This window comes from Rattus rattus, chromosome 5 (assembly GCF_011064425.1).
Source record: "Rattus rattus isolate New Zealand chromosome 5, Rrattus_CSIRO_v1, whole genome shotgun sequence".
Taxonomy (NCBI): domain Eukaryota; kingdom Metazoa; phylum Chordata; class Mammalia; order Rodentia; family Muridae; genus Rattus; species Rattus rattus.
The window spans coordinates 18,254,979-18,270,586 of record NC_046158.1 but is presented as its reverse complement, the minus strand read 5'-3'; the positions used below and the strand labels follow the sequence as shown (position 1 = coordinate 18,270,586).

The following is a 15,608-nucleotide window of genomic DNA, read 5'->3' as shown; positions in this document are numbered from 1 at the left end:
CTGGAACAAAGGGAGACAGTGAAACATATCTTATTTTATCTTTGGTTGTAAAGTATTACTTCATCAGTAATATCGAGAAATTTTCAAGGTTAGTATCACTAATTAAGATGTATTACTAGTAAAAAATAATTATTTTAAGTGTAATCTCTGAGAGTTACTCCCATATAAAATAGGTAAAATATTCTCTGAAGATTTGGAACTTAAATGTACTCTAGCCTTTAAAACTAAGAGATTCAAAAAACATGAACACATGACTACGTTACCTGTGATAAGTGTTAGGCTTCAAGTCATGGATAAATTGGAATATTAGATTGTTAACAAATACCACCTGTCCTACCTAAATAGCTGAGGAATTTTCATAAGGTTCTCACTGTTCCTGTGTTCATTTTCCATTTCACATTGTCTGGTAGCCTTAGGCTCTAGAGCATATTTTCCTAACATCCTGAACTATGTAAAATACACAATGTACTTGTCAGAACACCATCTGCCTAATTAGCATTTGTTCTACCAGTCTTCAGGTAATTTCACTGTCGTTTTAATCAATTCAGTACAATGAGGACATCAGAGATTTTTATCTCTAGAAGAGTGGTTCTCCGCCTTCATAATGATGCAACTCGCTAATACAGTTCCTCATATACTGATCCCCAACCACAGTATTTCTGTTTCGACTTCATCACTATAACTTTGCCACTGTTACCAATCATAATGTAAACACATGACATTCAGGGTATCTGATATGTTGCCCGTTTGAAAGGTCATTCAAATCCCAAAGAGGATCACGACACACAGGTTGAGAGTTGCTGCTCTGGAAGGACAATAAAATAGAGTAAATGTTATTACCATATTTAAAAAGATGAATCTGGTCTACTTTTAAAATAATATGACATAAAGAGTAAATATTAGTAGTTTGAAAACAGCTCAATGTAGCACACACATTTCATTGTATGTGTTTCAGCTCTAGCTTTATAATGTAGTGAGTTTTTAATCTGTTCAAATTTTTCATTGAGTTATAGAAAGCATTCTAGGTGGTTAAATAAGATGATTTTTCCAGGTGTAAAGTTACACAAATGAAAAGCATCTTCAACTATTATATTTTACTTCAAGACCTTGTTTACAAAATGTTCCCCAAGCATCTTATTTTGAGTGAATTGAGGTGTGTGTTAAGAATTACAACCTGTAAAGACTTGGAGGGTTTTTTAGGCCATACATCCATAAAACCACAAATAACCAAATGAGAAATAATAAAATGTTCTACAAAACTTAACATTTCATTCATTTACCCTAATTTTGTATGCCTATTGCATTTCCTCTGATCCAATGTCATAAAAAGACTGAAAGGCCTGGATTTTAACTGACCTTATTCAATGATTGAATTGTAATGATTGAATTATCACAAATGCTAGGCATAGAAAATTAAATTTCATGTAAGCCTTATATGAGGTAACTGAACATAAAGGTGGGTAATTGCTAGCAACACAACATAATAATGATATTAATTTTCATTTGAACCATGTTCCATGCTCATCATATGTTATCATTATTAATCAAATATCTATATACTTCAAAGAAATGAATGCTGCCAATTTTGCTGATTATTTTGTATTTTGTTTTAAACTGGTTTTTCGATGCAATTTGAGTTTATTATTACGATGGTTTTATAAAATGTCACCATGTTTTATGAGAGCCAACAAGATTTTTATAGATATCAAAATGTGGTAAAAGAAACATTGTTTAGGAAGCAACCTTATTGATATGAAATAATTGTGACAATCTTATAGTATAGTTATGTAGAGCCCATAGTGAGATTGTCCTGAAAGCTTTTTTGTCATAGTTTACAACTATTCTCAAAATGGTGGTATTTGATAGTCATTTTAAACATGAAGTGAGACCAATGATACTGTTTCTACATTGTTTGATGCTGATAGACTCACAGAGACATTTATGGAAGCCAGTTATCATTGGTCACACTCACGGAAAACCACTCACTTTCATTTTATTTGCACCACCCAACTAGATACTTCTGCTTTTTGTTAAGAATAAATTTGAATCAAACCTACCCTCTCTTATTCTCCTCTAGAATTATGGAAACCATGTTCTGGTCCCAATAAAGGGAAACAACTTCTGTTATTCAAATGTTGAGAATATGCATGTAAGCTCCTTTTGATGTGCATATTAATTAACAACAAGAAATAAATGTTGTATTTCCCTATCTCTTATTACAATAGTATTTCTATACATACAGCTACTCAAAACCTGAAACCTTGAATATTGGTTGTTAATTACACGTTAGGATTTAAATGACCAGATGAACAAAATGCAGAAACTTAAAAATCGAGAGGGTTCTTTAATATGCACATTCAACATTGGTGAAGTAGCTGCTTGATTTTTTTTAACATGTCAAAGTTTATGCTATTCAGTTGAAATTACATGCAGCACACTGAAAATGTAAAACGAGCTAGTGAGAATATCTTCTTGATCACGATGATTTTGAAATGATTGTCTCTCTTTTGTTTGTTTGTTTGTTTGAAGTATCCGCATTAGTGAGCTTTGTGTTACGTGTTATTCACTGATTTGCTATTGTTGTTTGAATTTTTCTAGGTGCTCCACTAATTGGTCAGGTACACAGTGTGAGAGGCCAGCCCCAAAGAGCAGCAAATCTGAGCATATCAGCACAAGTAAGTGCCACAGAGTAATATTTTTGTCTAAAACCTTTAGAAGCCATTTCTTCATACTTTATGTCATCATTGACCAATTTAAGACTTCAAAGGATAACAATGATTTCATGTAATTAGAGAAAGTATATAGTTTTTGAGGCACTGTTGTAAAACAAAACTAATTGATCAAATTATGAAGAATTAAGTTAACAAAAAATGAAAACCCAATATCCACACTGAGAGGTTTCATCACTTATCTGTGGTTTATAACACTTCAGACTCAGAGCAGAGCTACCTCAATCAACATTGTGCATTTCTTTGTATTTTCTGGCAACCATTTGTAAAGAATTTCAAAATAAGCCAGAATAAGTTTCCCAATTCATATATATTTTCACTAATTTTGCCTTGAGTGGGGAGACTGAAAAGTTCATAATATGAAAGAAGTGTGATTATATACTGAGGATGTGGGAAAATTATATCCCTGATGAAAATCCTTAAGTTTAGCCATTCACTAGAGGAGACAAAAGCAAGAAACATTATATATATATATATATATATATATATAATGAGATATATGTGTGTATATATATTATGATTCTTGCTTTTAATACACATGTATGTGTATTTTGTGTATATATATATATATACTATATATATCTATATATCTATATATCAATGCTATTAAGAAACACATCCGCCTCTTACTCTCTGAAAGTCCATATAAGTAACAGAAATTTCATAAGGTAATAAAGGGGTCCTAGTTATTTAGATGTCACGTTATCACAATAGGAGCCACAATTCCCAAGAAATAATTTTATTAGATGATGCCTGAACTTTCTGCCAAGTGCAGAAGAATACCTCACTCAGATAGACTGTTCAGGAAAAAAGGCATGACATGATTTTTACTTAGAATTTACTATACTCATTCTTTCAAGAGGAAAAGAAAAAAGCACTATAAGAAACATCTAATTCGCAGTCCATATGCTTACTTCGTGCATGTAATTGGCTGCTCCCAGATCACCAGGGTTTTCAGCCATGCTCAACAACTGATTGTGTAGGTTGCTCAGCAGTGTTGTTCCATCCCAGAGAAAGAAAACCCGGGCTCAGAGGATGATGCTAACTTACAGCATTAAATTAATGTAGAACATTAAAGCTTCCTTGAAAGCCTTATCAAGTTCTGTTATTATATCAAGACAATGTAGTTATGTTTGATCTGATAATATATACAAGAATGATGTCCCATGTTGGAAGTCAATTTTTCCATAGTTTTAATCATGGGCAACTTCCAAGTAAAGAGTACATACTGTTAACATTTCTTTGTAAATAATAAAAACAAATAATAATAATTAAGACAAAAAGCAAAAAGCTTGTGTGTGCTCCAAGTAGAGGGGAAATACAGCTAACTGAAGTAGGGCTGTTGTTAACCTCTCAAGGAAAAATCCAATGAATTTGGATGTTTGTTGAGTTTTTCTCAAACATAATCAGAAGTCATTTGTCTACAAAGAAAAGTGAGATTACAGGTCACACTTGCAAATAAAACAGCAAAGAAATATATTGTATTAGCTGTTTATCCATAGCTATGAAAAAATACAATGACCACAACTACTTAAAGTAGAAATTGTTATATTGAACTGTAAATACAGAGAGTTCAAGTCCATGGTAATAGAGTGAGTGGAAGAAGCAGGTTGTTCATAGTGAGTGGAACAAGAAGCCAAGACTTCACATCTTGAACTATAACACGTTTTGTGAGAGAAGTCATGGGGGGAGGGGGCAGTGAGTAGGATGTAAATTGAATAAGTAAAATTAAAGAGTTAAATTTAAAAGCAAATATAAAAATATCATGAAACAATGGATCTGGGAATTAAGTGTTACTTTGAACTCTCTTTGTCCATCCTTGTGACATTTTCTACAGCAAAGCCACACTTTCTAACCCATCGAAAGTGCCACCAACTGGAGATCAAGTGATCAAACATCTGAGCTTGGTGGGCCCATTCGCATGCAAATCACCACATGGAGCAGCATAGGCTCACTTAGGAGAACACATGCAGCAGGCCTGGTTTGGAGCATAGAGCCTTCCTTTGACAGCTCTCACAACAAGTCGACTCACACTCAAATTCATGTAATGCTTTCATATTAATCTCCAACTAGGAGTACAGGTAGTTTCAAGTAAAACAAGACAAAACATAGCTTGAGTAATTATGCAGAACTATTATTCCAGGGGTTTATACTCAGATTCTACTTGAAATGCTACTCTCTCTCATCCAAAGAGTATGAACCTGAGAAAGAGATGCCATTAAATATTTCTATTTTAAATTCACATAAAATTTTAGAGAGAGAGAAATGCTCAAATTTTGAATTTTGCGAAACTAACTTCTTATTGTGATTTTTCTGCTTTCATTGTCCGTGGGTAACCCATAGCTGCTCCCTTTTCCTGGTGTGTCCTCTTCTGTGGCTACATGCATTGCCCTTTTCTCTAGATTTCACATCCATGGCAAACCTTGCTTTCCTGACCTCAGTTATCAATCCTGTGCTACCCATTTGAAACTTTGAGCTTATTTCTACCTTCTCCTGAGTCTGAGACCTACATCCTATAGTCCTCAAGAATTTCATGCTTAGTATATACCCTGATTCTCCTCATTTTTCTCTATGCAAACAACTGACATTTTAGATAGCTGCAGAATTAACCGAGGTACCTAGACAACACAAGTTATATATGAAGCCTTTATTTTAGCTCTTAAATAGAACAAAACAACAGATTCTTAGTATATTTCTTCCTATTTTTTCAGTATCATCTCTTTTTCCTTATTAGTACAGCTTATCAGCTCATTTATATGACTTTCACATGCCTTGCTAACATTCTTCTATTTTCCTGTTTGACACGTGACTGCCCAACTATAACATCCTCACTATGGTCTGGCGGTTGGTTACTGCTTTATTTTAATTCCATGAGTTTCCATACTCTCTCAAGGGCTGAGGAGTAGCCGTCCATCAGTTCTCAATGGCTAGATGTACTGATGCCCAGACTAGCTGGGTATGCATCCCTAAGTTCCCAGGACATTGACTACCTTCTACAAGGTAGTATTTAAGATACCATGCATTTTTTTGGGATATTGGTGGATGGTTGTTGGTTTTGTTGAGATGAGGGCTCTATTCATCCCTGGAAATCATGGAGCTCTCTCTGTAAACAAGGCTGGCCTAAAAATGATAGAGATCTTCCTGGTTCCGTGTCCCAAATGCTGTGTTTGGATTAAAAGTGTGCACCACTATGCCCACAAGATGGCATGCTTAATAAACCTGTTCATTTCATCCTCAAGTGCTATGTACATCAACACAGCAAACATAGTTAAAGATAAAGTTCATGTTAAGATTAAGCTAAAACTGAATATATGGACCTCAGGTCATCTTTCTTTTTAAATTTTTTATTAGATATATTTCTTTACTTACATTTCAAACATTATTCCCCTTCCTGTTTTCCTGTCCATAAGCCCCCATTTCCTCCTCTCCCCCTCCCCCTTACATGCTGAAAGGGACCGAATATAGATCTCTCCTGAGAGACACATCCAAAGCACGTCCAATACAGAGATCAATGCTAGCAGAAAACCAACAAACAGAGAATAGGACCCCCTTAGGAAGAATTAGAGGAAGCACTGAAAGAGTTGAAGGAGCTTGCAACCCCATAAAAACAACAATGCCAACCAACCAGAGCTTCCAGGGACTAAACCTCAGATCATCTTAAGAATGGACTTTACTATTTGCAGAAGAAAAGGTTGTATAAGTTTTGCCCCAAAGGAGGCAAAACTGATTGCACAAATATATTGGGAAACGTGTAAAATGTGAGCACATAAAGACTTTGTTATAAAACTAAGTCATAAAATTTTCTACATTATTGTATGGTGATAGCTATACCAATATTAGATGATGATCAAAGATAACTTATACTTTATAGCTCAATAACTTGGGACAATTTGTCCAAGTCAATATTGCTAATAGGTTTTGATAGGAAGTCACTTGACTCAGTGTCTATGACATATGTAGAACTGCTCTTCCAAGACAGGAAAATAACTTCAGAACCACATTTCAAAGGAAAACATATTGTGTTCATTGTGACACTGTTGAGCCACTTTCCTCTGCCCTCTCACACTTTCAGTTTACAACAACCCACTTATTTTGTCCAAAAATATGGGTTAGATTCTTATATGTCAAAAATATATTTAGTGATTAACACACTACATTGAACCTTACTTATTTTTTTACTAGAAATAGGTCTTCTAATATCATATACTCTGATTATGGATTCTGCTTCTCTAAATCTTCCAAATCCTCCAAAATCTTCCTCCTCACTTTCATACACACCCAAATCCACACCATTTCTTTCTCATTAGGATATGAACAGGCATATAAAAATAATAATAAAATAAAAACAGATAAACCAGAATTGGATGAAATAAGCAGAAGAAAAGGAACCAAAAATTCCTTAATTAGCTATAAAATTTAGAATTTTATAATGTAAGTAGTTTCTATTAATGTTTATGAAAATGAAAACAAAATGCTGTCTATATTATTTATCATAAACGCTAAACATTATTGCAGTTACCTTGATTGGTTACATAAACATACCAGATGTTTAGGCTCTTAAACAGAGCTATGTAATGTATAGGGATTGCAACTACCATCTGTAGTGGGAAAATTAAAAGAAAAAGAGATGCTTAGTTTTCTTGCATGCATAATTAATAGTTCTAACATATGGAATGGCAGAAACTAGGTAGAACAGGTAATTATATAAATTTATAAATAATTTACAAGTACACTGAGAAGAAAGGCATGCTACATACTTTGAGTCTAATATTGGTTGTCTTTACACATTTAATGATGTTCTAAGATTAAATAAAAAAGGAATATATAATTTAGTGAAGATATTTTTCAAGTTAAGGTTAATATATATATATTATTTTATATATATATATTTTTATATATATATTATATATATATTATTTATATATATATATATGATTTTTTGTAATGAACACTTGCAGATACTTTGGTAATTCATCTCCAGTATTTGATCTTAATTATGTATCCTCTATCTGCAACTATTGGAATATCAGTCACTCTAATAAAGTATCTGCACATTTAGTATAGTGTGATAATTAACCTCTTCTCAAGTATTTTATACAAGCATGGAAATGCAGAGAATATTCATACCGTACATTACCTTTTGATTTTTATTCATAAACATTTGCAATATTTATGTTTTGGTTAAATGTTAGACCATATTGTTTCTAGTTCACTCGTTAAGTAATGTATTTAGACTGAATATTTACATGACTATAGAAAGCCTGGTTTCAAGTGTACCATGTGTTAGCCCAGCAAAAACTTAACATGGTCTGCTCCAAACTGCAATTTAATGTTTCTGCTATGAAGTGGCTCTGAAATCCAGGTTCATTGTACCATTCTTTGCATTCAATCTTAGGATATCACCCTGCAGTTACATTACCAACAAAGATTGGTGATTTGATTCAGAAGAATCACTGTGTGATGAAATCATTACCCCACCACACTTTCTATGAATAAAAAGCAATATTTCTCTGATTTTTTCTTATGACTAGATACAGAAAATTAAAACAACATTTAAGCCAAATGTTAAAATTACAGATACTAACATTTTTTCATGAACATAAAAACAAAAAGTAGACATTTTCAATAGAAGTCAAAGCTCCATGAATATTTTTCTGAAATTTCTAGAGTTGGGATTGAAGAAAGAGAACATCAACTGCTTATTTATTTATTTATTTATTTATTTATTTATTTATTTATTTATCCGTTCTCTGATTTTCTTCTATAAATTTAGTACATTTTCATTTTATGTTATTTGTATAACTGACTACAGGTGTGATGTATGTATATGTACCATTGAGTGTGCCAGATCTTAGAGTTCAGAAGTGTCAGGCCCCTAATTATTCTTCTTGTTACTCATTTAGTGGCAAGAGCATGTCACTCCAAAGGAATCCACAAAACAGATGCTTCTGTGTATCCAAATAAAACTATCATGCCTGTTGCTCCCTGGCCATGCTGCCATTGATGTGCCATAGCTTCTATGGCTAACTGTAGTTGCTTCTTACAGAAAAATACCTCGATTGTGGAATTGTGGCCAATAAAATTGAGTGCAAATATATCCAGACACTATTAAATTACAACGAATATTTGCATCATTGCATTCTCATGAATATGATGGTAAACCAGTGATTCAGAAACAAAAATTATCTCTAAAGTCTGGACTTTAAATGCAATTCATAAACAAAAGATATCTAACCAACCTTCCCAACGGATTCTTTGGGAAGATGATTTGGCAGTTATGACCTGAGAATATAAACGTTTTTCCATGCTTTATTGTTGTTCTCATTAGTGTTGAGACGATCGAGTGTGACAGATTAGCTATGCTAACCTTTGTATCATTTGTCTATTTGTTCTTCTGTGGATTGATCTCTTTCCAGGGAGCATTGCTATCATCGTGCCACTTGTCCTCCTGGTGACCTTGGTAACCACTCTAGTCATTGGCTTAGTGGTTTGTAAGAGAAAAAGAAGGTAAGATGTAAGATGCCACGCTTTGGATTTACCTGCAGTGACTGAACCATATGAAAGTGGCAGAAAAGTTATGATTTTTTTCTTAAAAATGGGGTTAATTATTACAATTACAAAACAATTTTTCCGATGTAGTTATACCTGATTTCACTTAAAAATATTACAATTTATACAAGTATTCCTCTATTTTATGTTGAAAGAATCAATCCATGTATATAGTGCAATGCAACTAACATTTTCCATATCATTGACAATTTCTGTAGAATTTTACATTTCTAGTAATCTGTCCTTGAGTAAACAAAGAAATATGAAGATAGTGCTATTAGTTTACTGTACATAATTGTTGGCATAAGCCTATAATTTACTATGCAAGTGTGCTATAAAATATACTTTTAATGGGTAATATGCATTAACTTACTTTTCTTCTAAGAAGTAGAAATGTTTCAGTTTATTTAACTGAGCATCTTTATAGATATGAATTAGTTTGGAATATGAGAGTTTACAAAATAGTATTATAGCCATTGAGTTAGAGGTTATAAAAAGATATTTCAGTTTCTTTTTTGCATTTTTGTTAGTTAATTTTCAACCCAGAGAAAAATAGAAATTTAACTTTGGATTGTGAATTTTCCACTAATGTGGCATTATGTTCAATAAAATACTTTTGGGGGTGGGGAAGAAAGGGTTTATTTAATGTTACAACTTCTAGTCTATCATCCATGTAAGTTAGGGCAGGAACTGATGAAGAGGCCATGGTAATATGCTTCTGTGCATTGTTAAATCAGATTCTTTAAAAATAAATGGTCAAGTTATAAATTTTCTATTCTTTTGATTTAAAAATCTGTTACTTAAATTTTCTTATTCATATTTCACACAAAAATTCTTATGTGTTGTACCCTGTCAGCAAATCAGTAAATATTTTAATTATATAGAACTTAAATTGTGATGTCCTTGCAATTGATACTCAACTTTATCTCTACCTATTGTAGAACAAAGACAATTAGAAGGCAGCCTATCATCAATGGAGGAATAAATGTAGAAATCGGCAATCCATCATACAATATGTATGAAGTGGATCACGACCACAGTGATGGCGGACTTTTAGAACCGAGTTTTATGATAGATCCAGTAAAGGTAATATTTCTTGAAATCATGAACTGAAAGTACTAATATTCCTAAGTCAAAACCATCACAGAATTCTGAATTTAATTATGCATTTGTAGTATCTATAATCATAGTTACAGACTTTAACATTTATTGAGTTATCTGATTGCTCCAAAAGAAAATACAGGGGACATTCTTTGGGAAATACTGTTAATGCTAAAATGCATTCATTTAGTTTATAAAGATGTAATTTTATTTAGTATAATAACTTAAGAATTATGGGGTGCTAGCCTCTCTAATGTACAGCATAATGTTGAAAGAATGGATACTTCATTTTTCATTATGAAAAGTGTTCACTGGTTCAATTTCAAAGTAATTAACTTGATCACAATAGTTTTTTGTTGAAAAGTCAACAAAGCTGTATCCTGAAATTTCTTTTTAACTAAATCCCTTTTAAGAAAAAAGCTTTTATGAAATATGATAAATTTATTTGTTTGAAACATTGAACAGTCATGTAGCTTTTTAAAATCTTATATATCTTTTAAATGTTTCTGTGATGTGTAATTACAGTCTGCTCATATGAAGCAAATATTCACATAAATTAAGTATGTAAAGATTGTCTTTATTATTTGAGCCCTTATTTACTGAACTCTTATCCAGCCACTGAGTTATTAATGAAACTTGTCCAAATTGAACCTTATAGTATGATCACAGTGACCAATCATATACTTAAGTGGTTTTCTCCAGTTTCTGTAGTTCCTCTTCAGGAAATCTACTTTGTAATCTATCATTTAACTCCCTAAGCCTTAAATTTGGAATCATATTCACTATTAGGTAAATTAGCAATTACTATATGGATGAAGTATATACATATTAAAATCGATTTCACTAATAATTCATTAGTCCAGTTTCATTAGGACTAATTTCACTTGTTATTAACCAGCAAATTCTTAATTGGACATTTTCATAAAATAAGTAATGCTAACATTGCTACAACACACTTGACATTAAAAGATCATATTACTTGGCACACTTAGGAATTTATCTGTGAAAAAGAAAGCCATCTTAAAAAATTAGACTTATGGCATCTTTCCAGTTGTTCCAACGATAACAGTGTCCATCATGTAACATGAACTAATGCAATTAACCCTTCAGCTTTTCATGAAAAGTTCTAAAATCTCCTTGTTACTTTAGGTCTTAGCAATTGAATCAATACAATTACTTAAACTTAAAAGAATAGAGATTATTGAAATATTTATATACTTACACTTCAAAAATTAAATCATGTTTCAGGTCCTTCAAATATGATTTTGATGTACTCATACGTAATCTCACTTAGCACTCAGTAAGTGTACATTTACCAATTAGCTGAATGAATTGGTAAAATTTCTTAAGATATGCACTAACAGTTTATTCCTAGCTGGTTTGTAATCTTTACAGTATAACTCTGAATTGTTGTATAAAAAGTAACTACATTTACCCACCTTCAATTACATTGAAAGAATATATGTGCTTGGCACACTTGGAAATTTATCTATGAAACAGAAAGCTATCTTAAAAAAAGACATCTGACATCCTTCCAGCTCTTCTAAGGAAGATATTTTTATCCTAAAATTATAATGTGATGATCAAGTGTTATAAAAGGGTAGCTGAGTCTTCAAGAAAGACTCTTGTCTGAATTCTGAAACTTTTATGTCAAAAACTTAACTGGAGGATTTCCAGGGTTACACAGAAGTCAATGTTCTTCATGCAGAGCGTGTGTCAAGAACCAGGACATAAATAAGGTTCTCACCTCTGACATAAAGATCTCAAATTCTGTATGTTGACATAAGCCTCCTGATGTGGCCTAGAATTAAAGGCTATTTTATATTAATTGTGTTATTTAATTATATTTTGTTTCATTAAAATTGTTTCTGTGTCATTAGGTGAGATAAAATTTTCTGTTTGTGTACAGTCCAGGTACATAGGGGGAGGGCCCAGTGCTTTCAGGCTCCCACACACAGCACCGCCCATCTACCTAAACTCTGATTTGAAAGGACCACTAACTTCTGGGGTGAGAGAAACAGCCTATCTTTTCCTTCCCATCCCATTTCAAACCCTCACCATTCACAGAGTCGTACTTGACTTGGACAGAACTTGCCCTTATCATGGTTGAAATTAACAAGAGTTTACAAGACAGCATTAAAATCTCAGACTTCTTCAGTGTGTTATTTACATACATATATTATGATGCAAAACTAAATTAAAATATACACAAAGTATGTCATCATAATTTAGATAAATTAGAGATGCTCTAATGAAATCTTAGTTATTTTTAAGATTTAGATGCTGCGTTAGAAAAAAGTATTCTGTCCACAGTCACCAATCTCATTTTCGGCAGAACAGCAGATCATGGATGTACGGATTCTCCACACCTCTTGTTCCCGATCATCAAGTCCTTTTCATTCTCATTGTTTGTCCTAGAGTGTCTCCTTTGCATGCTATAAAGATTATATGTATCCTTGCTGTAACAAAGGTTAAGATACTGCATGAAAAAGAAAAACACAAACAAAGAAACAAAGCTGAAATTCAAACAAAAATAAAAATGAAATGACACTTTCTTGTGTTAGGTTTCAGTTTCTTTAGTAAGGAATGTTGAATACCATTTACAACTGAAGGAACCTGCTTCTGTTAGCCTTGATTGAGCTTCAAGATTAACTATGGCATAAATCCTCAGTTGTCTCTGAATTCAAAATTATTGGGAAGAATCCATATATATCTGATATATTTTGTTGATTTGGCTTCTTTTCATTCCCTAATGCTTAATTCACGTTGTAGAAATAGAAAATCAGACCAGTTAGATAATTGTTGTATTCATCTGTGGACTTCCACCAGGAGTCAGAGGTAGGGACAATGGGTGAAAGCCAAATATCCTTAAAATAGCTAGGTTTACCATTTTATACTAAAGCTATTGTAGTTATAAGTTTCACAGTTATACTGGCTGTTACTTTTGTAGCAAAGCTTCTGTGTGGCCTCCAATCTACTGTAAAATATAGTTATGTTTCTACATATACATGGACTAAAATATACGAAGAGAGAATTTAAATTACATGTTATCATTAAAAATAAATATCCTATAAATTAATTTTGTTAAAGTTGATAGTAAATTTTTATTTATTCTCTTTCTCCTTCAGCCAACAAATTATTCCAACCCAGTATATGCAAAATTGTATATGGATGGACAGAACTGTCGAAACTCCTTAGGAAGTGTGGATGAACGGAAAGAACTGCTTCCAAAGAAAATTGAAATTGGCATCAGAGAGACAGTGGCATAATGAAGGACACTTTTCTATGCTGTACAAATGTATAAAATATAAGGATTACTTTTATATGTTCCAACAGTATTATACTTATTTTAGCATCAGCATTATCTCTATCTTTTTCCTGGTTAGTTGTTTTCTGAGTTTTGGGGGTTTTATTTTTTGCTAATGAATATCAATTCACCATTTTTAAGGTATTTTTATGAAAAATAACTGCACTATACTAAAACTTACAATGATGCTGCTGATATGACACACCTTTAAATTTGTTAAAAGCTAAAAAAACAACATATTCCTTTCTAGAGTTAATACGAGCAATCTATTTTATAAGAATATTTGGTTCTCCACAATGAGCAAAGTACTCTACACTTCAGCATTCTGTTGTCTGAAAATTGTAATAAGTTGTCATTGTAGTTTCTGTTGGATTGAAAGGACAAACTCTCTTCTTCATGCACATGCAAATGAATTTAGACTTGGCTGAGAATATTTAGCTCGTACAAGTTCAACATCTCCTGCTTTGCAATTAGTCTCTGTCAACAGAGGAATAACTGGAATTTTGGAAGAAAAAAACTTTTAAAAGTACACAATATTGATAATTTGCATGAATACAAATGACTTATTTCACAAATTTTACTAGACTCTGATATACAAAATACACGAGCTCTGTAACAGTAGTGGTATTTAGGTTGATAGAATATAACAAACATATAACTAGAACGGGACTAATAGGACTTGCTGTGTGATAGGACATTTTACTTCTCAACCCTCAGGCATACAGCGAGCTAAGAGCACAGCAGCAGGCTATGGGACCTCATGCCTTACATATTTATTTCCAAGTATGTTCACGTTGTGGATTATTATTACCTCTTAATCATGTTGAGCACTGTAAAACCACACACAATCAATCAAAATTATATGAAAATTTCAGTTTTGTGAATGCACTCTCTTTGTCAGATCAAAGAGAATTTTCTTTGTATGAAGTAATTGATAAAGACTTTTGGCATGCCATATGACTAATTATTTGTCCTCCCAATTCAACTATGATTCAAGGATTTTTCAAGGTATAAGGAGTACTTGCTATGATGCCTGGTGGAGAGTCTCCTCTGTGCCATTATCATTGGTAATTTGGTTTCTCTTTGCTTATACAAAACACACAGACCCATTCACTTGGTTCTATTGTTTTCAAATTTTGATTGTAACAAATATGGTTTATTTAAGTTGTATAAAAAAGATAGCATTTTTATACGAATATCTTTAAAGGCACAAAAGTTTTATTCATAAGCTGTGGGGCGTTTTTGTCCCTCTGATAGACATGACTGACTTTTAGCTGTCATAATGTATTAATCTAACAGATGAAATATGTTTGTGGTTGCTCTTTATCCCTTTGTACAAGCATTAAAAACTGCTGTTTTATAAGGAAACTTTTTGTTGTACTATGTGCATGCACACTACCTATTTCTAAACTTTGCCATACTGAGGCCTTTATAGAATATTGGTTTATGTAATACTTGTGTGATTTGCTTGAACAATGTTATGCATACCATAAACTTTTTCAGGTTCTTGTTTAAGTACATTTTTTAAATCGAACAGTATTTTTCATTTTGGTTATAATAGTCATTTTGCCTATGTTTCTACAATGAAGTGTCAAATACTTTATAAGAAAATTGTTGACTGACTTATTTAAATGAAATTCTACATATTTAAGTGCGTGTGTTTGGTAGTTTTTAAACTGGTGAAAGTCCTTTCATGATATGGTTTAAATATTCTAAGATTATCTTAGAAAACATATTTTACGGGGAAGGAGAGGTGTCACTGAATAATTTTCCACAGTGTGCCTGGAGAAGAGTTTTCTTTCTTGAAGTGAAAAGGTTTCCTTGCATTTACCTTTCACTGATTTCTTGTTCTTATCATAAACTCCAAATTAGAACAGAAAGAAGTATATTACACATGCAGCCATGTAACCGTAATAAGCCAT

At 32.5% G+C, this 15,608-nt stretch overlaps 1 protein-coding gene across 1 annotated transcript in view; it reads left to right on the top strand.

Moving 5' to 3' along the window:
* The window catches only part of LOC116901379 (low-density lipoprotein receptor-related protein 1B-like), a gene marked incomplete at its 5' end in the record, with an annotated part of 293,026 nt that extends 277,689 nt beyond the window's left edge, over nt 1–15,337 (top strand). The window contains 5 exons of the mRNA XM_032903247.1: nt 2,599–2,675; nt 9,146–9,236; nt 10,220–10,364; nt 12,289–12,387; nt 13,508–15,337. Coding sequence (XP_032759138.1) covers nt 2,599–2,675; nt 9,146–9,236; nt 10,220–10,364; nt 12,289–12,387; nt 13,508–13,648 — 553 coding nt within the window. The remainder of the gene's footprint in view (nt 1–2,598; nt 2,676–9,145; nt 9,237–10,219; nt 10,365–12,288; nt 12,388–13,507) is intronic.
* Between the last annotated feature and the right edge of the window lie 271 nt (nt 15,338–15,608).